We start from the raw sequence: 23,018 nt of genomic DNA, 5'->3' as shown, positions 1-23,018 counted from the left end.
CAGGCAGGGCAACAGGGGCTTCATCGAGGGTGAATCCGAGGGCGTTGGAACTGCGGGACGGCAGGGCCGGAGAACAAGGGTAGCTCAAGCTAGGCCGGTGCTGTAAGGGTAGCCGATGGAAGCCACGGAGAGTGGAAGCTCCGTAGTAGGGTGCTACCAGTGGAAAGCGGGAAAGTAGGAAAGCTCCTACCTCCGGCAGCCACGGTTCACTTCGGCTTCGCCAGCCGTGGAAGCGACATCGCCATTTGTTATCTGTTCCCGCTTTAATGATAACACGCTTCGCCCAATGGAACAGTGCTTTTGGCAATATCCGATAACGCGGAGTCATCGCGAATATTATAATATGGGAATAAGACAAATTTAAGAATTTTCGTAAAATTTTCACTGTGTAAGGAATACTGAAATTTTAGTGAGAACATTTTTTTTGTTTTTTTTTAAAATTTTTTTTTTTTGGAGGGAAGGGGGAACTTACGGATATGAGTCTTTCGACTCTGTATCTACGTCCGGATGTTAGTTTGAAATATTGTTTTATAATAAAAAATAATCGCTGCGATATCGTTACTCTGCCGGATATTAAATTTAGAAAATAACGATTTATGTTATCACGACGTGTTTCGTAATCGGTAACGTTGGAAGGAGTGAGACATGTGGAAAAGTGTGTTTTCCAATTGAGACAGTGCTTTACGTCGTGCTAAACCGAAAGTTACGTTATTTATGTAAATATAATTAAAATTTTATAAAATTTATTCGCATGATGTGACGGTAATCAGTTGATAATAATAACAATAATTAGTAATCCATTAACGATAAGAACCAACGATTGTTTAATGATATGATTAAAAATGAAAAAATTCTCTCGAATTACCACCATAAAGACTAGCGAAGACTCGGATAATTAAAAAACACCATAAAAGCCGCAAGTAATAAAGTCGAGTTTTCATAAGAGAAAATCGCCCGACGCGATGTTACGACACGAAAGCAGTATAACGAACGTGGAGAAAAAAAGGCAGGTTGCATTGACAATCGTATAAAGTGAAGAATAAAAATATCCGCTAAAATCCACCAAAATACAACAGTGCGTATTTCTATGTAACGTCGGATGGTATCAATGATAAAATAAAAGCCATCGTTACACGGTGCATCAACTCCCAACGTTTCGTAACGCCTGTGTCACGGAATATCGACATCAGTGGAAGCGGCTTTAGTCCGCATAACAACGAGCGACATCGAACCCAGGGTCGCCGCGACGCCGCTAAATTGAAAATGAACTTTTTAAAAAATTTGAAAAAAAAAATCCTCTCCTTGGCATCGCGACGCTCGGCGTCGCCCTGATCAAAACACAGTGTCGAGCCTCCTTCATACGTGTTACACGAATGAAGCGCGACGAAAATTTCAGTGAATACGCGACCTTAATAAATTGCAACCGTCACGAGGTAACCGAAGCCCGTAGAGAACGTCAAAGTGCATGTGCAATATCTTAAGGACTATAGGCGCTGCAACCTATTCTACAGCCGATAATCGATATACATGCAATAGGAGACTGCACCTATGGAAAAACAATAATCCAGCATCCAAGAAAAGTATACGAAAATAATCTTAAAGAAGGTGCTCCCCTTAAGGCAGTGCTTCCGAACGAGGGAACCGATGAGGAATTTACAAAATTTCCACTTCTAACTTGGTGCAATGCTCCTGGAACGAAGATTTATCTTGATTTTACGAGGCAGGGGTTATCAGCTATAAAGGTATGTACCTAATGGACCAGTAACTCACTTTCGTAATCGATTTCGTTGACGCTCTTATTACGTAAGACGATCGGCAAGAGGTTCTCAAGATCGGCTCGGTTACTTCGTTCAAAGTTAATCCGGTAATAGCGTTGAGTAAGAAACCAACCCTTAGAAGATGATAGCGATAGAGCACTGTCTCCTCGCTCCTTTTCGCTCTCTTGAGAATCAAGATCTTGGTAATTTCAGGTACCCCGTTATCGGTCATAGTTTCTCTCGTTAGACGCCTATTGCATAGTGGCCTGTGCATTAAAACAAACTCCTTCGAAATTCGCATTCTAGCAGGATCGAGCTGTGAGGGTAGTTGGCAAATAAAATTGGCGACTTGATAAAAACGTGACCCGATACGAAAAGTTCGCGATGCCGTGATAAAAGATTAATAAACAGGATCCCCTATGTTTTATTAATTGCAAAGTGAAGAAAGTCCGAAATAAAAAAAAAAATAAGAAAAATAAATTTTTGACTGTACGAAAAAAAGATGAAAAATTAATTAACGAGATTGAATATTGTCGGATTGGTGCGAAAAGGTGGGAGGAAGAAAAACAGCTAAAAATAAACACAGCTACCATCTTAATGCCGAGAAACACGGTTGAGATCTATGTGTGTTAGCATAACATCGACTTTCCAGTGATGTATAGGTACGAGGGATGAAGTTTTAAAAATATTTTTTAATTTCTCAAGACATTGCGTGCTCTTGTTATTTCATTTGTTTTTCGTATTTTTATGATTCGTTTCACGGAAATGAGATAAAAAATTTTTCGATTAATATTTTCCATTAAACTTTTCTCTCGACACCCTCGTCAACACTTACCTGCCACCCAGATACATCTGGATCTTTTCTGTTCCGTTATAATAGGCTGCGCCCGATGCAACTGACGTAGATCCTCAACAATCCTGATTACACCTTCGCATAGAATTCATTTTGTCTTCGATCCAAGCCTCTTCATTGAAATTTCCCAGGCTGTCCGATACAGCGCTTAATCGAGACATTCCTCATTACATTATCACAGCTACCACCACCCACGTGCAAAATTTTACCCGATAGCAACTTGTCTCATCCCTTACCTCCCTGCAATTCCTATTGAATGACTTTCTTTAATTAAAAGCTTTCGAGATTCTTATCAGCTGCCAGTGGGAGTTATTAAGATTCCCCGACAACCCTTACGATCAATTGCGTCGGGTGCCCAGATGAGGGTGTTTATCGAAAAATCAAGATTTCACGATGTTAACATTTTTTTTTAAGCTCTGAAAATATTATGCATATCTGCATCGATTTTAATCCAAATTTAAAAAATATTTTTCAACGTCAATTCCTCGTATCTTTTATTCTCTAAAAATATTTCCTTCGCTCTTTTCTTCAGCTAACTGATTTCCCATTAAAAGTGCATTCACTTCTACGCGCGATGCAGTATACTGCAAAGTGCATATACACAGTGTGTACCGAATCCTACTGCATTATCTATCCAGGTCTTATACCTAGGCTTATAATGTATACAAACCGCTGTGGGTATAAAAGTTGGTTATGCATCTTTGACGATGCACGCTGCATGCTCTTCTCGCAGTAAAGATCTAACAACGTAGGTTATACATGGCAGTAGACTTAGAGAGTATTATTTGGCCACTGAATTCCCTAGGGATACCGATCAATATTTCAATGTATCGAAATTATTTAATCTTTCGGAATAATGAAATAGTGTGACTCGTGAATACTGTAAAAAAAATATATACAGTGAACGCAATTTCTTAAGGACTTATTATAAGCCAGCTCTGAAGATACTTAAACAGTCAATACTTTCGTATTATTGCGTTCCCTGTATTTTTTATTCTTCGCATCGGTCTCTCCATTATCGATATCTGCTGCATCCCATAAATGACTCATGCTTGACCTTCTCTATCACGAAATGCAATATCTGTATTGGTCTGCTGTGCAGTACTCTCCGTTATATATTTTTCATGCAAAGTCACTTTGAATATGAGAATTTTTAAATGAATTTCGAAAAGAAAAAAGATAAATTGCAAAATATGCTACAAATACTTTTTGGAATTGAAAATTGAGAGAAGAAAGATTTATCGTACAAAGTTTATTACAGACTCTATAAATAATGCATGGGTTATCAATAAAAAAGTGAAAGACGAATGCCACTTTGTCGAAAACAAAATCAGTGCGCGAGAAGAGGCGCGAGTTGGTTGTAACGATAGAATTTATACAGGAAATTCAAAACGCCTAGGGCCATTGAAATTTATGAATATTTTTTGTACAGAAACGAATCTTCGTCATAGTGTTATCCCGAAGACGACCCTTGGTGCACTGAAGCCTCGGGGGGAGAAAACAGATTATCTTAAACATGCGATAAAATCTTATTTTACTGTTTTATAAAACTCTGAAAGTTTTACTAAGTTTATCCGGGGTTCCCTTAAATGATCATCCTCGATACTCCTGGCTGATAAAATATCTTAAAGTTTTTTTAATGCCAAAATATACTTCAGTATACATTAATTTCTCATGATTTCATGAATTACAAACTATTAGCCAGGCCCAATCGATCGGCCTGTAATTGCTCCCGAATTTAGATTGCTTGAAATTCAAATCAGTCACACTGGAACCATATTCTATGTCTGGAACCATATATATATATATATATATATAGCCTACATAGCGACCGAGCAGAATATCATACGGGCATACACAGTGACCATGTTTATCGCATGACGTGTTACGATGGAACCATATTCTATGTCTGGAACCATATGAATTACAAACTATTAGCCAGGCCCAATCGATCGGCCTGTAATTGCTCCCGAATTTAGATTGCTTGAAATTCAAATCAGTCACACTGGAACCATATTCTATGTCTGGAACCATATATATATATATATATATATATAGCCTACATAGCGACCGAGCAGAATATCATACGGGCATACACAGTGACCATGTTTATCGCATGACGTGTTACGAACAATACATTTTAATCCTATTTAAGATTTTCCAATGGCCATGAATTCAAATATAATATTATTATGTATATAATATTAAATACCCTATATCAAACTTGCTATACAAGAAGAAAAGAGAGAAAAAGCAGGTAATTCAAAAGATACATAAATTCACGTTACCACGTAATAGATAAGCTACGAGAACATAAACCTCTTACCATAGTACAGATACAGTTTAGATAATATTTTGTTAAAGCACTACCCGCCATGCACTGTGATAGAACACTTCACTGTGTGTATAATAGAGAATGGAAACACTTGTCTTGAAGTTATTCGCACAGATTTCGATAAATTGTCTTTTTAGTTTGATACCAAAAAAAAAAAAGACACAGATAACCACGACGTTGGATGTACCGAAAAATCAGATAACACAAAGTGATATGAAGTTTTGAGAAATAGTAAGTATAAGACATAATGGGCAAAGAAAGGTACTGTAGGAGAAACGAGGAAGAGAAATTAATTGGACGAAGTGAAAAAAAATACAAGGTGAAATATCGTAAGGACGAGAAAAAAAAAAGAAAAGTAGGAAAAGGTATATTGACAAAATTTATATGGAGTCCAACCAAGGACTTGAGTCGAGAAAATTCATCGAAGAATTTTCCAGAGCTTGAGACAGGGAAGGGGAGTGAAGGGGAAGTACATGATTGATTTTTCGATCATTTTACAGTATAAATATTATACAGCGTATAAAATCCTAATGGAGTATCTTCAAAGAGGCGATCGAAAGTTGTACGATAATACTTGATAAATTTGACGTATAAGAAAAAAATCTAAACTCAACCATATCGTCGCTATACATTTATTCGCCAACTTACTCTGCTTGCTCTCTGCTGTATCGTATACAGCCTGTAATGTTATTTTGTCTTCAAAGGTACAAGGTACTAATATATTTTAATTAATTACAGATAAATCGGGCAATGACGTCCGGCAGCTGACCGACCACTACGTTTCTACAAAAGTTTCACAAATTAAAGAGAGCGACCAAACGGAAAGCGTAGTCCACATGAAAATGGCCTCAGGGCCATTTCCCAAGGTGAACCTCCTGTTGCACACGAAAAAATGTTATTTGTCATCCGATGTCCCCCTGAAGCATGCCCGTCAACGAAAAGCGTACGAGTCTGATTCGAGAGTACAATCAGTCGGATACTCACCGCCTTCAGCAAGCGCATCGTTAACAGGAATCCGCATTGATTCACCTCGGATAGGAGCGTTCCCATATGCGGAACGTTCAAAAGGCAGCCGATGCAAGAAGAGCGATGAATCCAACGAAGAAAATAAAATCGATCTTGACCTACCGAAACTGAGTGCAAAGTTCAACCGGTAAAAGAAGAAACAGTGATAAGTGATGTTATTAGACCAAAAGTGGAAGAGAGTCCAGTGAATCGAAAAAAAAAAAACAAATTCCTGCGAGACGATCGGTGATGAAAATTCAAATTTTCCCGCCAACCGTGTAGCTCTAGCGGAATCTTTAGACACTACCATCGTCCTGAATGTACGTTAAGGTCCGATTCGATCGAGCGATGAGTCACGGCTCGAATAAAAATTTCTGAGCTGCCTGTCGCGAATAATAATTCATAATGGAGAACAACGTCACCATTGACGATGAATCGAACAGCAGCGATGCCTCGACGAGCCTCTTAAATATTCTCATCGACACCGGACAGCAGAACAATGATACCAGGAGCGACGAGAGCGAGTTCGAATACGTGCTTATTCTAATAGCTAAAGCTTCGATAATGGGATTCATAATTCTCTGCGCGCTCTTCGGCAATCTACTTGTAATCGTGTCGGTAATGAGGCACAGGAAGCTACGAGTGATTACCAATTACTTCGTAGTGTCCCTCGCTCTTGCGGACATGCTCGTGGCCATTTTTGCCATGACCTTTAACGCGAGCGTCGAACTATCTGGCAAGTGGCTCTTTGGTTATTTCATGTGCGACGTCTGGAACTCGCTCGACGTATTCTTCAGCACCGTGTCGATATTGCATCTGTGTTGTATCAGCGTTGATCGTTATTACGCAATAGTACAACCGCTCGATTATCCATTAATCATGACCAACCTAAGACTGGGGACTATGTTGAGTGTCGTTTGGTGTTCGCCAACTATCATGAGCTTCCTACCGATTTTTGCCGGCTGGTACACAACGCCGGAACACCTTGAGTTCCGTAAGAACTCGCCGGACGTGTGTTCGTTCGAAGTGAATAAACTTTACGCTGTTATCAGCTCCAGTATCAGCTTTTGGGTTCCTGGTATCATCATGATCGCCATGTATTACAAGATTTATAGAGAAGCTGATCGACAGGAGAGGATCCTTTATCGGTGAGTCTGATATATCAAGATTTTATATATATATATATAATGATAAATACTATTTTGGAATTGATAGTATATTATCAGGGGTTACGAAGTTTGAAGAGTCGGGGGCTGGGAAAATTTTTGATGTAAATAAAGGACTCCACGATATTCTAGTTTGCAAGGGATACTAGGAGCGTTTGAGAGCCCTGAGAATTATCTTTGCTAAACAACCCTTAAAATGTGGGTCTGATACTTGGAACCGCCTCCGAACAGCCAATTAGGGTAAAAGGCGTGAACGAAGTAAGACAAATACCGCAGCGTGGTAAAAGGATTTCCTTCGGGATGTTATAAAAAATAATTTACGTAGTTCTGCAGTTCTTCCTTCTCGTTATCCTTCGTCCCCTCTGGTCTCGACCAGAATACCAGAATTCTAAAATCTGACGCGGTACTTTAACAATGGGGGGCAAAGGTCGAACGGAATTCTTGAGAAACCGCTGGCTTATTACATTTAAATCGCCGTGGCGAGAGTATTTACATATTCTGACACTTTTGTGCCAGCTCGTTTAGAGTGACAATTAACGAGATTAAATATATTGATCTATGAGTAATTAGAACGATATTTATGTTAATCAATAACATGAAGTACAAAAAAAAGTATTTAGCTCACTAAGCTGCTTCACTGTAAATATAATATCACGTGTACGTATATTAATTGATATATTTCTCGTAAAATTCAAGTCACTCCGGAAGTTATCAGTAATGGAGCAAATTCGGGTCAGACAGAAATACCTTGGATGCAGCAGAATTGCCAGATCTTCAAATAGTCACTAATGTGTCCTCCGTATAGGAGCCACTCCTAACATCAAAGCTTTGTTAACGTCACTGGTAGTTGGCTGTAATTTCTCAAGTTTCGTTGCGGAAATAACTTAGGGTTAACTGTCTCTGCCCTTATGCGACAAAGTAGATAGGATCCTAGTCAGGAGGTACACAGAGCCAGAAGAGATGAAAATTCGCTTATGATTATTGTAAATTTGAAAAATAAATGTACATAGACAATGATATTATTATTAAAAAAATAATAAGACGCCATTCACTACCTCAAAAGTTTTCCATCATTTCCTATTTTCAATTTTTCGCGAAGCTCATCCACCATGTCTCGCACCTTATTCATCATTACCGGAAAGTACAAATGTCCTTGTATCTCATTCTTCAGTGCTTCCACAGCATCCTCCCTCGACATGTTCTTTTCCTTCATGGATGTTTCTATATTCAATCTCAGCAATTTGTTAATCTCTCCCTCTTTCATTCTCCTCTTTACCTCGCTTTCTATCTGGAACTTAAAGAAATCGCTGTGCTCGCGAAACAATTTACTTAGTTCACGTGGATCTAAGGTTAACAGATGGTAATCACCTTGCTTCGTCGACGAATCTATCGTCGTTTTCCCCTCATCCGATGATGTCGTCTTTTTCAACCCCTCAGATTTCATCACCGCAGGGGGTGTCGTCATTTTCCCCTCATCCGATGTTGCCGTCTCATCCGACTCCTCAGATTCCGTCACCGCTGAAGTTGTCGTCATATTCCCCTCAACCGATGTTGCCGTCTCATCCGACTCCTCAGATTCCGTCACCGCAGGGGTTGTCGTCATTTTCCCCTCATCCGATGTTGCCGTCTCATCCGACCCCTCAGAATCCGTCACCGCAGGGGTTGTTGTCAATTCCCCTTTATCCGATGTTGTCGTCTCATCCGACTCCTCAGATTCCGTCACCGCTGAAGTTGTCGTCATTTTCCCCTCAACCGATGTTGCCGTCTCATCCGACCCCTCAGAATCCGTCACCGCAGGGGTTGTCGTCATTTTTCCTTCATCCGATGTTGTCGTCTCATCCGACCCCTCAGAATCCGTCACCGCAGGGGTTGTCGTCATTTTTCCTTCATCCGATGTTGTCGTCTCATCCGACCCCTCAGAATCCGTCACCGCAGGGGTTGTCGTCATTTTTCCTTCATCCGATGTTGTCGTCTCATCCGACCCCTCAGAATCCGTCACCGCAGGGGTTGTCGTCATTTTTCCTTCATCCGATGTTGTCGTCTCATCCGACTCCTCAGATTCCGTCACCGCTGAAGTTGTCGTCATTTTCCCCTCATCCGATGTTGCCGTCTCATCCGACCCTTCAGATTCCGTCACCGCAGGGGTTGTCGTCATTTTTCCTTCATCCGATGTTGTCGTCTCATCCGACCCCTCAGATTCCGTCACCGCTGAACTTGTCGTCATTTTCCCTTCATCCGATGTTGCCGTCTCATCCGATCCCTCAGATTCCGTCACCGCAGGGGTTGTCGTCATTTTTCCTTCATCCGATGTTGTCGTCTCATCTAATCCCTCAGATTCCGTCACCGCTGAAGTTGTCATTTTTCCCTCATCCGATGTTGTCGTCTCATCCGACCCCTCAGATTCCGTCACCGCTGAACTTGTCGTCATTTTCCCTTCATCCGATGTTGCCGTCTCATCCGATCCCTCAGATTCCGTCACCGCAGGGGTTGTCGTCATTTTCCCCTCATCCGATGTTGCCGTCTCATCCGACCCCTCAGAATCCGTCACCGCAGGGGTTGTTGTCAATTCCCCTTTATCCGATGTTGTCGTCTCATCCGACTCCTCAGATTCCGTCACCGCTGAAGTTGTCGTCATTTTCCCCTCATCCGATGTTGCCGTCTCATCCGACCCCTCAGAATCCGTCACCGCAGGGGTTGTTGTCAATTCCCCTTTATCCGATGTTGTCGTCTCATCCGACTCCTCAGATTCCGTCACCGCAGGGGTTGTCGTCATTTTTCCTTCATCCGATGTTGTCGTCTCATCTAATCCCTCAGATTCCGTCACCGCTGAAGTTGTCATTTTTCCCTCATCCGATGTTGTCGTCTCATCCGACCCCTCAGATTCCGTCACCGCAGGGGTTGTCGTCATTTTTCCTTCATCCGATGTTGTCGTCTCATCTAATCCCTCAGATTCCGTCACCGCTGAAGTTGTCATTTTTCCCTCATCCGATGTTGTCGTCTCATCCGACCCCTCAGATTCCGTCACCGCAGGGGTTGTCGTCATTTCCCCCTCATCCGATGTTGCTGTCTCATCCGACCCCTCAGATTCCGTCACCGTAGGGTTCGTCGTCGTTTCCACCTCATCCGATGTTGTCTCTTCCATCTTTTCAGAACTCGTCATTTCCTTCCCCGTAGTTGTCGTCACATTTTCATCCGTCACGTCATCCGACGTAGTTTTTACATCATCGTCACTCGGCTCCCCAGTTACGTCATCCTCCGTACTTGCCTTCGTGGTCTCTCCAGTTGGCTCCTTTTCACCTGCATTCGACGCAGCAGTGGTACTTTTCGAATCGCTCGTATCATTCTCATCCTCCTTGTTATTTTCCGTCGTGCTCTTATCACTGCTATCATTATCATTACCTTCATTAGAATTTTCCGTCGTGCCATCTGTTTTATCATCTTCCTCGTCTTTATCCTTCTCCGAATTGTCATCCTCCTTCTGCTTGGTCTCGGTCGTATCTTCCCTCTCACGCCGGAAGTATCTTCTCTTTCGCACCATCCACGGCTTCCCTTTCACTCGTCTGATCAACTCCTCGACCATACGTCCGCTCAAGGTTATTACGTCACGATACATACACGCGTTCCTACCGTCTTTCGATTTTGACTTTTGGCCAAGACTTCTTACCATTCCACCTAATTTACATACCTATATACAGCAAAAGAAAATTCTATTCAATTCAATATTCAGCATCCCCTAGATCTTTCACTGGCCTACATGATATATGGCATCTTCAACACAAATATTTCCCTATGAACAGTAATACTCACTTGCACCGTGCCTTTAGAACGGCTTATCTGAACGTCCCGACAATGAAACGAATTCTCGTACGCTTGCAAAGATTCTGGACACGGTCCAGTTCGCAATTCCATTTCGCAATACAGGCTTTTCCCTTCCTCGCAGTCATATATGTAACACATGTGACCAAAGGCTTTTGAAAAGTTACACGATGAATTCACTACAGCATCGTGCACGTATAGCCATTCCTTCATATTTTGACCAAACGTTACGTCCAGAGTTTTATTTACTTTTTTATCAGAGTTAAGCGCGCTCCGAACACTACGTAGTATTACACGTCTCCTCAACCAGTGATCTTCGGTACCGTTGCTTGAATTACGATTGTCATTTACATCAACGGAGCCGGACGATACGACTGAGACAAAAAATATTGATAGTATTGAAATAAAATATTTCAATTCCTTATCAAATATCATCTCATAAATAAGGGATGCTGGGACTCACCGATAACGAGATATATAATGATGCACAGTAAAACGAGAAAATGATTGTCTCTCATATTTCAATGAAATCAGTTAACCCAGCTCTCTTGTTTCGTCTCTACGTAAATGAAGGTTGGCAGCGACTAAGAAATTCCACTAATCACAACACGAGTTCGATAATGAAGAATTTATATGTACAGACATTTTTAATCGTAGCTTTACTATACGGCCTTGTCAAGAGACGTAACGTCTCGCTATAGCTAATGCTCCGTGACGTCGTATGCGGATAGAAACACATTAATAAATCCATGTGATTTGCACCAGTTTTGACTTCTTATCGCATGCGACACAAAAGGCTAAGGCTTATCTCGTTGACCGTTCCGGAAACTGGAGACGTCGAGTGGTCTCCCCCCCTTGCCCCGAAGTGGTCTTATCGGGCATAAAGGACTTCGAAAAACGCATTTGGTACGATAGTACCAAAAGGGTTCAAATGGTTTGGTTTTGGGGTCGTAGGGGATTCTGGATGAAGGGTCTTAATCGAGGATAGCAAAGTTTCTACCGACATGGTATACGTGTATCTTTCAGGACTCCGATATTTCAATGGAATCCATTGTCAGTATTCTGTATATCAAACCCTGGCAAGCCATTCCTGGATCTTGAAATAAAAAGAAGAGAAAATCTGTAAAACGAAAAAGAATACTGATCTGAAAATGGAACTGGGAATACATAAGCTTAAAGTCGTCTCGTCGTAGCCCGGCAAAAAGTAACGACTGAATAAACGGCAGCGATTCGATTCCTTCTAGAAGCATCTAGACTCCGATAACGGCCGCTTACTGTGACAATTGTCTGATCGCATTCAGATACTCTAAGCTTACTTTTTTTCTGCATTCGCAAGCACGAGTACGCACTCTCTGTCTCTCTTTCTCTCTCATAGGATTTATGCTCCTCCCAAATGAATAATGGTAGTCGCAAGGTCCCGCGATTCTGAAAATATCTATACGATCCTCATTCGACCGTGAACGCTTTCGCGAGCATTTCCACCGTTCGTAGTTGAGACACGGTTACCAAGCCAGACATATTAAATATCGGTCGTTGAAAACTGGCAAATATTTCAAATCCCATCAAGGGTAGATTTTACTTTCTGCTTTTTTTTTTTTATTCATACGGTTAAAATCCAATGAGTGGTATCCCTGAATACCCTTTTCTCTGTTCTCTAATTTTTTTAGCCTCTCCTTTCTTTTCCCCTTCCTCTACCCCACTTTTCTCCAAGACCCCTCGAGCTTCTAGCAAAACCACGCCCGTTTTCTGCAAGCTTCAGCCAGACATCCGAAACAACGGCAAACACGCAATTAACCTGTAATTTTACGTTCTTATACCTTGGGAAACTCCCTTCCTTTTCATCCCTTCGGATCATCCCTCGATGTATAATCCATCTCTTGGTATCGTTGAAAACCAGCATCTTAAAGGGACCGTCTAATCATTTTTCCAAGACCACGAGAATTTAATTATATTGTACCTCCGTCTACGATATTCTAAGAAGGTACACCCCATTTTCAAGCGGTTGCTTTAGCAGGGGGTAGTCGAAATCATCTGTGTGATGGATGTATATCGCGTATGAGGATTTATACGTAAAAACGTGAATTTACCCCAAATCCCTTTTCACCCTTTTACTTTCTTCGTACATATAGATATATATGTACAATACATTCGTGTAATGAATAAAAGGTGCTTCTCGTAAGTTCAAAGAGCAAAAATAATATACACAGGTTCGTGTATTCGTACGTATCCTCGTACGCCATAGGTTTATGGTACAGCGAAGTATTGTCATTCGAAAACGTCAGACGTAAACGCCAGCCTAGGGTGCAAGAGTAAACTCAAACTCGTATATATTATAAAACTCCTAAAGAAAGAAGCCACTATTCACGATACAGAGCCTATGGCTTCAAACGATCCACGGAATCCTTAAAGGAAGAAAAAGATTGTGCCGAACAAGAGCAGCTATCCTCTTTTCCCCCGCCCAGCTTCTGTAAGAAGTTTTAACGTGCGTGAGCATAACGACGAGGAACGAAAAAGAAACGGGGGAAAAAAAAATAGAATAAATCATTCATCCAAGTAGTAAAAGTTTATAGAGTTACTTTTCCTAGAGTAGGGTAACTCCAAAAAATTCTCAATCCTGAACTTTTCACTTTAAATCGTCCCTTTCAGGATTTTTCTAGCGACTTCGATCGCTTCGGGGCTGAAACGAAGACTAAGTACGAAAATGCCCGAAGGAGGACGATAGGAGTCAACTACGCGGCAGACGATCCAACGTATCTATGTCTCTCATATATATATATAGCTATGAATATTAATGAATAAAAATAAGGCGATCGTATTGCTTGGCGAAAGACAAAATCTTCTTAACCAAAAAGATTTTTTGTGCTAAGCTCATTGATGGAAATGCCATTAACGAATTCCCTTTGAGGATCCGATATTAGGAATGGAATGGAGGACCAGCCAAACTTTTTTTTTTCAAATAATACAATAGACAGTGTGTGTACATTAAATCCTTACTCCGGAGCAAGGATTCATCGTTAAGTCATCTAATTGACTAAGCTCGGATTAAAAGCATTCAAAGTTTTCGTTATTCGATCGAAGGATGTTTCTTAGGACTTTAATATATCGGTAGCCTTTTTTCCTGTTTCAGAAGCTAAGGTAATATTTGATTAATATTACTCGAGATATTATGCTTTAATTTCCCTGTTGCTGTGTATGTAATTTATATTCTAGTGCCTCTGTCAATTCTAATATAGTCCAGATACGTTGTAAGCTTTTGATACTTATATTGCATTGGATATATTTTGAAAAAGTCAAAATTACATTTATCATTATTATTATTCAAAAATTTAGTGTTAGAATTTATTAGGGTTTTTGTGGTTTTTTTTTCATCTTATTCAAGAACCAACATTTAATTTTATTGGCGCTACGAGGTTTCGTTACACCCGCCACCCGTATACACCTGCTATCGGATTGAATAGAATTTCATGGCCGAATGGGATACGATTCGCAAAACCATAACACGACCTGCCAATTAGGGTTGCGAAGGGCGATCTATCTTCTGCATTATATTTCACTTTGTGTAAGGGAGAGGGGGCATTCAGTGACTGCTAATGGTGAATGTCATTCGTAATAATGACATGAGGGGTTAGGTATGTATTTTTAGACTATCAATATATCATTCTAATAACATAACACCTCGAGAAGTTTTGACAACAATTAAGATTTATTTTACACCCTCTACACGTGAAATCTCGGGAGATCCTACGGAGACTTGAAAAGTCTGCATGTTCAAATCGAGCATCTAAGGGATGAACGAGCAGACAGTTCACGTGATATAGAAGTACAGGGACAATTTAAGGGATGCGAGTATAGGGAAAATTTGTAAAAGGTAATTTTTACAATTTAAATGTCACACCCGTTAGATATTTTGATCGAAGGTTTTGGTTGTTGTGGACGATCAAAAGATCCATTAGCTAACAGTGATCGGTCTCTTTAGGTTTGGCTAATATCATTAAGTAGCAGGGATGCTGTAGACTGGTCCAGCGATATGACAGCGAGCACTAAGAATCTTTTTATCTGACCTGTGACCTCTTGTATCGTTTTATATAACGGTGACTTGAGAAAACCATCCCTTTTTCTGGATTAAAAATGGCCGACCTCGCAATTGATCGCGGATGGCGCCCTCCCGCTGGAAAACCGCAAGCCTTCGCGATTACCTATCTTGCCTCCTCCGTCGTTCATTTTCCCCGAGGACTTTTTCGATCCCTGCAGGATTCGGAAGACAAATTCCCATCGTCCTGTTTAGCCTTCACTCACGAGATTGGACCACTTCGCGGATAATAGAATACGCGCGATGAACTGTTCTTCGACTATGCTGAGACAGGTTGAGGGGACGCGAGGAAGGAAGGGAAAGGAGAAGAGAAGAGGACCCACTGGACCACGTCTTCTCTTAGGTAGAGAATTAGATTTGACGGGAAGACGAGAACCGATTTCCTGTGGGAAAGCTCTTCGAGTATCCTGAAGACGCCTAGTCGGGAAATCGTGTCCTGGTGTTTTTTTAGTTTCGTCTATCGCCTTAACTTAGAATCAGGATCCGTCGTTGTATCTGAGATTTGGTAAAAATTTCCTTTTCGATTCAGTCACGTTACTTTCGTTTCAGTGACGTTTCGGGGAATGGATTTTCGCCAGGGAGAGGAGCGTCCTGCTTTTTTTTCAAATATCTTCATATTATCCTAAATCTACTCTATGCTTCTTCACAGTCACTCGACGGAGATGAATTGTATGTACTACGAGATCAGGACTTATGATACGGGATACTCTGGAAGAACAAAATAAATACGTTTCTACGTTCCCGTAGGTCGTGAGCACCGCTTTATTTAATTCAGGGATATTTTGTGATTTTGCGGATTTAGAGAAAAACCGACAATTTCGAATGATTTTGGAAAATTTTTTTTTATTCGATCACTGAGTCGGGGCAAAAGTACTCGAAGATTTTCTTTAAATATAGACATACATTTTTTTTATTTTTCTCAACTGTGAACTTGTCGATACCCAATTTTCGTTCCTACCTTCAGCTGCATTGTACTTGGGGAGTTTCCGTGTGATAATATCGAGATCCAAGGGTGGATTTTCATAAGCCGAGGGTGCTGTATATTATATGAGTGGAAGCTCCCCCGAGTGCTTTTATAGTGAATACAAACAAAAATAAAAATTCTTTCCAAGATCGATCCAGCCTCAAAGAGGGTTTGAACAAGGGTGAATTTACAAGGGTACGAGTAGCTTTAAAAATGCTCAAAAAAATATTTATCTCATCCAATTGCACAATCACATTAAAATTCTCGAAAAATCAGTTTTCAATTTCGACAGTTTTCTATCTCCCTGCATAATAACGAACACACCCCTAAACTCTATAAATGGCCAGACCTACGGCGAACGATCACCCCCTGCCCCATTGTGTTTCGTCCCACATCCCAACATTAATCCATACATATTTCCCACCCTCGGTTCAATTTCTCATTTTGCCCCAACGAAATTCGCTCATCCCCATTATACATGCTTCTCGTTATCTTTCAAGTCTAAAATAAAACCCTTAAAACTCCCTTACCACCCAGTGCAGCTTTTCAACCCTGGATCGTTCTACCTTCAGACATTTTGATTTTCTACCTGACGAGCTGCATGAATTTACGTAGCATAGTACAGTACATATACAATACCTATATAAAATCATCCCCCTCGAATCAAGCCATCCAGTAGGTGACCATACCATAAATTTTACATAAGACCCTATTTCAGAATATGAACATAATTTTAAAAAAACACGTAAAATTAAAAAAAAAAAAAACATCCCTCAGCCACGTTCGCCATTAACCAGAAAATTGGATTAAAGAATTCTACCTGTTCATTGACTACTATAAAACAGCCATTACGCGACCCCACTCGACCTAAAGGCGTCGACCCGTAAATTTCCTCCAACAGGTTCTACGATTCGTAAGGCCATTCGGGTTAGGCGTATCGAGGACGTAATGGCGAGTGTCCTATGGCTGTTGTATTAAGTTTACCTTTACCTTCCCCGATACAGTCAATGAGAAGGGACTGAGAACCTGAGCGTCATCCTTCCTCTAAACCCCTCCTGTCCTATCTTAAGCCCCATTCACACTTGGCCACCTTGCCAATCAATATGCGACACACATTGTAGCGGGTTCACAAGTTCCGTTTACACTGCAGTCAGGTTCGTTTGAAGTTAACACGAATCTGTTATACATACCATACACCGTATAACAGTGAAAGGGAGAGATGCTTCGCGTCAGTTTCGCAACTGATCGTAAACAGTAATCTGCATTGATGCTACCCCTCTTACCGCACCCCCCCCCCTCCCCACCGTCAGCACGTGTTACAATACCGATTCACTTACCCTCCTAGGTAATAAACTTTGGAGTAAAGATTTAAGAGTGGAAAATAAAAGGGTTGCAAATGGAATAAGTTAAAAATAAGGGGGGGGAGGGGAGGGTGTATGAAAAGTACGTTCGGGGGTAGGAGAAGAAAGTTAAAGGTCAATGGTTTGGATCATCGATATCTTTCTATACCTTATATATCGTACGTATACGTACGGTAAAATGGTGAAGGTTAGAGGGTTGAAAATTTTGAGAAAAGTATGACGTACCTGTGAAATTAAGGTAGGGGAAAAATTTTTATGAGGGAAAAATAATTTAAAGAGTTTGTAGGGCACGGTATGGTTATATTAATCACAGGGTGAGATGCGTATACATATATATGTAGTTTCTCCAATTTGTGATAACGAGCTGGTGGCTGCTGGGTAAATATGTGGCTCTGGTCGTAACTAGGCTTTTGTTCTACCTTTTATAGTATATATGTATATGTATATATCCATATCATTATCCGTGCCTTTTTATTCGCGTCTATGGACTTTTCTCGCGTTGCGGATAGCGGACAAGATTAAAATAAATTCTAAGCGACTACAGGGATTGCGGTACGATTACGTAATTCGGTCAGCGATTCGATTGTCTAAATATTTCGGATTAATCGGGAACGATAAAAGTTTTTGGGAAATGTGATAAAAATTTTATGGACCACGGGAAAGGTGATGGGAGCATCTCGAATGAGATCTTGGGGTATCTCAATGAGGATGAAAGGGATAATTCTAATCATCCCTTATTGATGAAGGTAGGAAATTTCGATTTTTCTTGCGGGGAAAAAAAATTGACTGGTACCCTTGGGGTACCGGCTAATAGGGTTGGATTTATTTTTCCTTGGTACATCTATATACGTATATACATGTATATACATATATGTATAAAGAGGGGTTGGATAGTTTGTGGGTTGAAAATGAGCGAGCGAAGGGTTGAAAAGGAGCCGCTTTAAATTCCACTAGGAGTCTTGCGTCTCGGTTCGGGTCAGTGGGAAATTTATAGGATCCACCATGATGAATAATAGATGGTCCTCAACTTCTTACAGCTCTATTTAGCGAGGGCGAGAAGGATCGACAGGCTCTGGTGGCTATTTACGTGGTCCCAAAAGTGTCAGGGAAAGGGACACCCTTAAGTCCATAGGAGCATGCCAAATTATGTGACTCTTCAGTGCCCAACTAATCTTTCGCTTCAGCAAGGCGGGAATCCGAACCACGAACCCAATTAGCTATCCGCAAGAAAGATTAAGAAAAAGTGTGCCATACCATGTAGATCGTACAAAACAGGCGCAAGAAAAGAAAAACGGAACGAAAAAAAAAAAAGCGAAAGTCCCGAAAAGTCCATTCACGAAATGACCACTTTTTCGATGCTTTAAATAAAAATTAAAACATCAATACAATTTCGTGTATGCTTCTGCTGTCTATTATATGTATACATATATGTACATATATATATATCGGAGAGAGTTAAGTACCGTTGTATCTCTCATTCTACGAGCTTCCCAAGCTTATGACATAATTACACCTATCCTGTAGGTAGCCAGCCAACCAGCCAATGGTACGTTCAGGGGAACATAAATAACAGCTGTATTTCATTCCAACCAAAATTCCAGGCACAGCAGTAAGCTAAGCCAAATGCTGTAGCGTTACTGATGAAATATCGATTGTCGGTAAGGTAGGTCGAAAAATAGAAAAGTAATACATGACTCATTTATGATGTCCGGTCGATTTATAGTACATTATGACACAAGTGCGGAAAGTTGATGATTCCTGACGAGTGAGACGTTTGCACGAGTAGGAATCACCAACCCGCACGCGTATCATACTATATACTATTTTTTGCAACAATGTACGGAAAGTTCGCAGGATATGCACCAAAAAGAAGCACGAAACGGCCGATTCCCGATGAGTTCAGTGTGTGTGTTCATGTTATGATTCCCGCACACTCGGAACTCATCAAGAATGGACCATTTTGTGTTTGTTTTTTGGTGCACAAACTGTATACTTTCCGTACAGCGTTGCAAAAAAATACATTCCCATACAAGTGGAAGAAAATAAGTTTTTTTTTTAAAAATATTAATAGACTGAGCAGAAGTGACAGATGAAAGGCGATGGCATAAGTAACTAGCAGATAGCTGGAACGAGTTACGAAGGGAGGCAAGGAAGAGAGAGGGAGAGGGGCGGAGGGGGTAGGGGGAGGAGGTAAATAGGATATAATTGTAGTGTCCTTTTTCAAATTAGATTCATATGGATTTATATGAAAATGCCCAATCCAAGTTTCATTTGCCACTTTTTTTTTTTTTTTTTTTTTTTTTTTTTTTTTTTTTTTTTTTCTTACAGTGACAATAAGTCGTGAATTATGGATGCAACCAACTTAGCGTCATCCGACGAGATCAATATGAACTCAGCAAAGCTTTTAACTTGGATCGAGTGAAGGGAATGGAAGGTAATATCGTAGAATGTAGAGAGAGAGAGAGAGGGCGAAATAAAAGGAGAAAGAGAGGAAGTAAGTAAAGGGGTGATGTGGATAAGCAGGCATTTGGTAGATAAATCAGCCTGTATTTACAATTGTACTTTGAAATAGCGAACAAGAGGCGATGCGAAATAACGAAGCGATCCAGGCGGAAGCACCGTTGCCCGCATCTTTCTTCTGTGAATTATTACGTGTTTTAGCACGCGAAAATCTGTCGGATTAAAATTCGTCCTTCCTCATACTTATTGTGACGCCTTGAAAAAGGTATAAAAACAGTTCTGTCCTTATGATAAAATTTATATAATTTCACGACGCTATAGAACAGATATACTTTAGTAAGACTCTAAGGCACTTGGTTACGCCACTGTGCCCTCTGTAGGACGCTGTCACTTTGCAGTGCTTAGTAAGTACAAAATCTGAGTACTTCTGCGACATAGAGAGACACGAAATGTCCACCTTTATATTATATAAACGTATAACGAATATCCGAAATTTTAAATAGTTTTTTTTTGTCGTATAAAAATATTTACTACAGTATTTACTTTGCGTTTATGGACCTTCTTCCTTAATACTTGTTACCCGTTAAAATTATAATTTTCTCCATTTTACCTGGAAAAGTTCGCGGTATTTCGCGTTTCCTGAGACACACGCGACACTGGATCGTATCTTTCGCGGAAAGCCTTTTATCGGAATGGCAATGGCATGACGTGTCGCACGGAGAATCAAGATGGATCTAAATCGCATTTTTGTAATCGTTGATGCATGACGTAACTGACGCTCGATTCAACGGTAGGCTGTATTTGAGCCTTGGAAGTAAATAATTTTTATTTCTCTTTTCAATTTATTTTTAAATTTTTTTTATACAATTTACTTCCCACTTAAACAATCCGGCATTTCCGGCAGCTCTAAACGTACTTGGAATAGCCATGGAAATACTTTCGTCCCTCTGAGGCTTCGCGTCAGCACGCGATACGAGCAAGGAGGCCAACGCGAAGGTGACACGTGTGCATCATTCTAGAAGCGCAATAATGCATGATAAACGTTCGCGAGGAATGTAAGGAAGCCCTACGGGATGCACCTTGACCTTGGAAATAATATTCCTTAGAACGGTGCTGCATTAACTTGAATATATTTCAAGAGCAGTGAGGCCATTGAACGTGTATAGTAAAGTAAACTCGTATACGGAAAGTAAAGCTGCACAAAGTACATACAATTCTTCGTGAATACAACCAATGGAAATATCCTGGAATCCCCTTGTATAGAAGCGAGTCTAACGATTAGTACACTCGCGGGCTGTAAGGTTTATTGAACTTTGATTTTATTTAAATTTCATCGCGACTGACAGCGTCCATCTAGACTTTTCGGTTGTATATAAATTGAAGTGAAATAGGAAAACGATACCAAAGGGCGCCAACGGTGCAACAGTTTGCCGTCGATTTACATAATGGCTGAACGATCGTTCTGGCCGCTTGCCAATAGCCCGTTCAAATATTCTGTATTCGACAGCTCGTCGAGTAACAGTGGAGAAACGGATTTACCAAGTAATTCTAAAAAAAAAAAAAATATCAAAACAAAAAATTCAGTCTATCCGTTCAGTGTTCGATAGCTATATCTATACCCTGCCTGATCTACCGATTCAATTAGAAACTCAATAGCGATGTGTACAATAAAATAATTAATTGATTGAAAATCATATTCGTGTCAGGAACTGTACAGAGACACGGTAACCTTTACCTTCGATCTCTTCAGTCGAGTGAACAGGAGGACAAAGATAATGAAATTTCCTTCAACATGAAGTTGCCTTCAAGACGTTCTCGAAATTCCATCACATCCCGCTTTGCCCGTCGTACTTACAGGAATATCGAAAATTAGTTTCCCCGGAACGAGGACGAATGAGAAATATGGTAATTTTTGTACACGCTCACATATGTTTCTCACGTGCACGATCTATTGCTTGCTTATATCCATATATTACCTTGCTTGTAAATAAAAAGTTTTCTTCGCCCACGCCGTTATGTAGGCGATACATATTTTCGAAGAAACCGACAACCATAACTTCGGATTGTCACTCGCGAAAGCTTCTTAGCGAGATGCGTCAGGCGATTCGCACTCCCATCAATCTCAGAACGGAGGATTAGCGAAGGTAAAGGTAAAGGTCCATAAGAGGATTACAGCTCGGCTATGAATGTAAACAATAAGGAGATAGGGGCTCGTCCTAGATGTATTTAATAAATGCGATCTTCGTTATCTCAACAGTTTCCAAGTTTTCCCTTATAACGTGTATCCGCATAGCTTACGATCCATACAGACATTTTTTCTTGTGAAAACTGTCAAAATTCATCCGATCCAAGTTGTTACGCAGTGCCGGGGGAGGCAGAAAAAATGAGGAAAAAAGAAGCGAAAAATTCGCAAATTTATGCAAACAAAGTTTCATACTTCTATCAATGGTTTTCTGCATTGTTGCGCAGCGACAGTCACGTAGCCACGTGCGTTATTGTCCAGGTATATGCACATGGGTTTAATTGGATATCCAGATAATAAGTTTAATATATATATGTATATGTAATATGTAACGTTCAATGACGTCAGAATAAATTAAAATTACATCACAAACAATGCAACTACAGTAGCGAACACAAGCACACGTGGGTTCGAAGAAATCGAAATTTCCGCAATATCCTCTGTGGCTGAGAATTCGCCCACCGAAAGGGACATTTGAAATTCGTTTCGTTATCCCAGCTAATCATCACGATGTTAATGAGGCACGATAATTCGAATCGCTCCAGGCTAATGATTCGCGGCACCCTAATACAACGAATAAACTTTATACGGCAAATGTTTCCAAACGATGGCTTTTATTAGCAAACAACGTGAAACTCCAATTTTACATTAACTTGATGTAAATATTCAATATCTCAAAAGCACGCACTTTATTTCATAGTTAGAGATGCACTTGTATCCTCATAAGGAAGCTGCTAGTAAAACTGTCTTATAAGAAATCATTAGAAATTGTCGTTTCACACTAGTTGGAGTGCTTTACTACGATATTCCTCGAGGACACTTTATAACCTTCAGTCGAAACTAGAAAAGCTTCGTACACAAAGTTTTTAACAAGCTCGTCTTTCCAAAGTTCTTCTCAGTTCCAATCGATGAGCGTAAAGGCTTTTCAAGTAGCGATATAAAAAAAATTAAGGGTAGCCATACATAAAC

The 23,018-nt window shown here is 40.5% G+C and overlaps 2 protein-coding genes across 7 annotated transcripts in view; one reads left to right on the top strand and one right to left on the bottom strand.

Moving 5' to 3' along the window:
- Window positions 1-123: 123 nt before the first annotated feature.
- The window catches only part of LOC107267297 (octopamine receptor beta-1R), a 41,308-nt gene continuing 18,413 nt past the window's right edge, over window positions 124-23,018 (top strand). Inside the window, exons 1-2 of one of the 2 annotated variants that reach the window (XM_015738823.2) lie at window positions 124-1,742; window positions 5,684-7,098. In XM_015738823.2, coding sequence (XP_015594309.1) covers window positions 6,356-7,098 — 743 coding nt within the window. In that variant the 5' untranslated portion in view covers window positions 124-1,742; window positions 5,684-6,355. The remainder of the gene's footprint in view (window positions 1,743-5,683; window positions 7,099-23,018) is intronic. The other variant, XM_015738825.2, reaches the window with a different exon arrangement.
- LOC107267296 (dentin sialophosphoprotein) lies at window positions 8,074-11,551 on the bottom strand. 5 transcript variants are annotated; one of them, XM_015738822.2, is made up of 4 exons: window positions 11,396-11,551; window positions 10,924-11,306; window positions 9,752-10,801; window positions 8,074-9,409 (listed from the first exon to the last, which is right to left on the bottom strand). In XM_015738822.2, exons 1-4 carry the CDS (start codon window positions 11,448-11,450, stop codon window positions 8,168-8,170), a joined length of 2,730 nt encoding a protein of 909 aa, XP_015594308.1. In that variant the 5' UTR covers window positions 11,451-11,551; the 3' UTR covers window positions 8,074-8,167. The 5 variants fall into 5 exon arrangements, with proteins under 5 accessions (XP_015594308.1, XP_015594305.1, XP_015594303.1 ...); XM_015738819.2 differs by having other exon boundaries at window positions 8,074-10,413; window positions 10,516-10,801; XM_015738820.2 differs by having other exon boundaries at window positions 8,216-8,410; window positions 8,485-10,801.

The sequence above is a fragment of the Cephus cinctus genome, unplaced genomic scaffold, assembly GCF_000341935.2.
Source record: "Cephus cinctus unplaced genomic scaffold, Ccin1 Ccin1_scaffold0396, whole genome shotgun sequence".
In the NCBI taxonomy this organism is placed as follows: Eukaryota; Metazoa; Arthropoda; class Insecta; order Hymenoptera; family Cephidae; genus Cephus; species Cephus cinctus.
Note: the sequence above shows the minus strand (reverse complement) of the source record. Positions and strands in the feature narration are given on the sequence as shown.

What these genes read in the sequence shown, in the direction of transcription:
- LOC107267296 (XM_015738817.2), bottom strand. Translation starts at nt 11,450, where the DNA reads ATGAGAGACAATCATTTTCTCGTTTTACTGTGCATCATTATATATCTC. An exon ending in CATTATATATCTCGTTATCG is followed by an intron (nt 11,307 to 11,395) that starts GTGAGTCCCAGC and finishes TTTTTGTCTCAG; the next exon opens with TCGTATCGTCCGGCTCCGTT. An exon ending in GTTCTAAAGGCACGGTGCAA is followed by an intron (nt 10,802 to 10,923) that starts GTGAGTATTACT and finishes TGCTGTATATAG; the next exon opens with GTATGTAAATTAGGTGGAAT.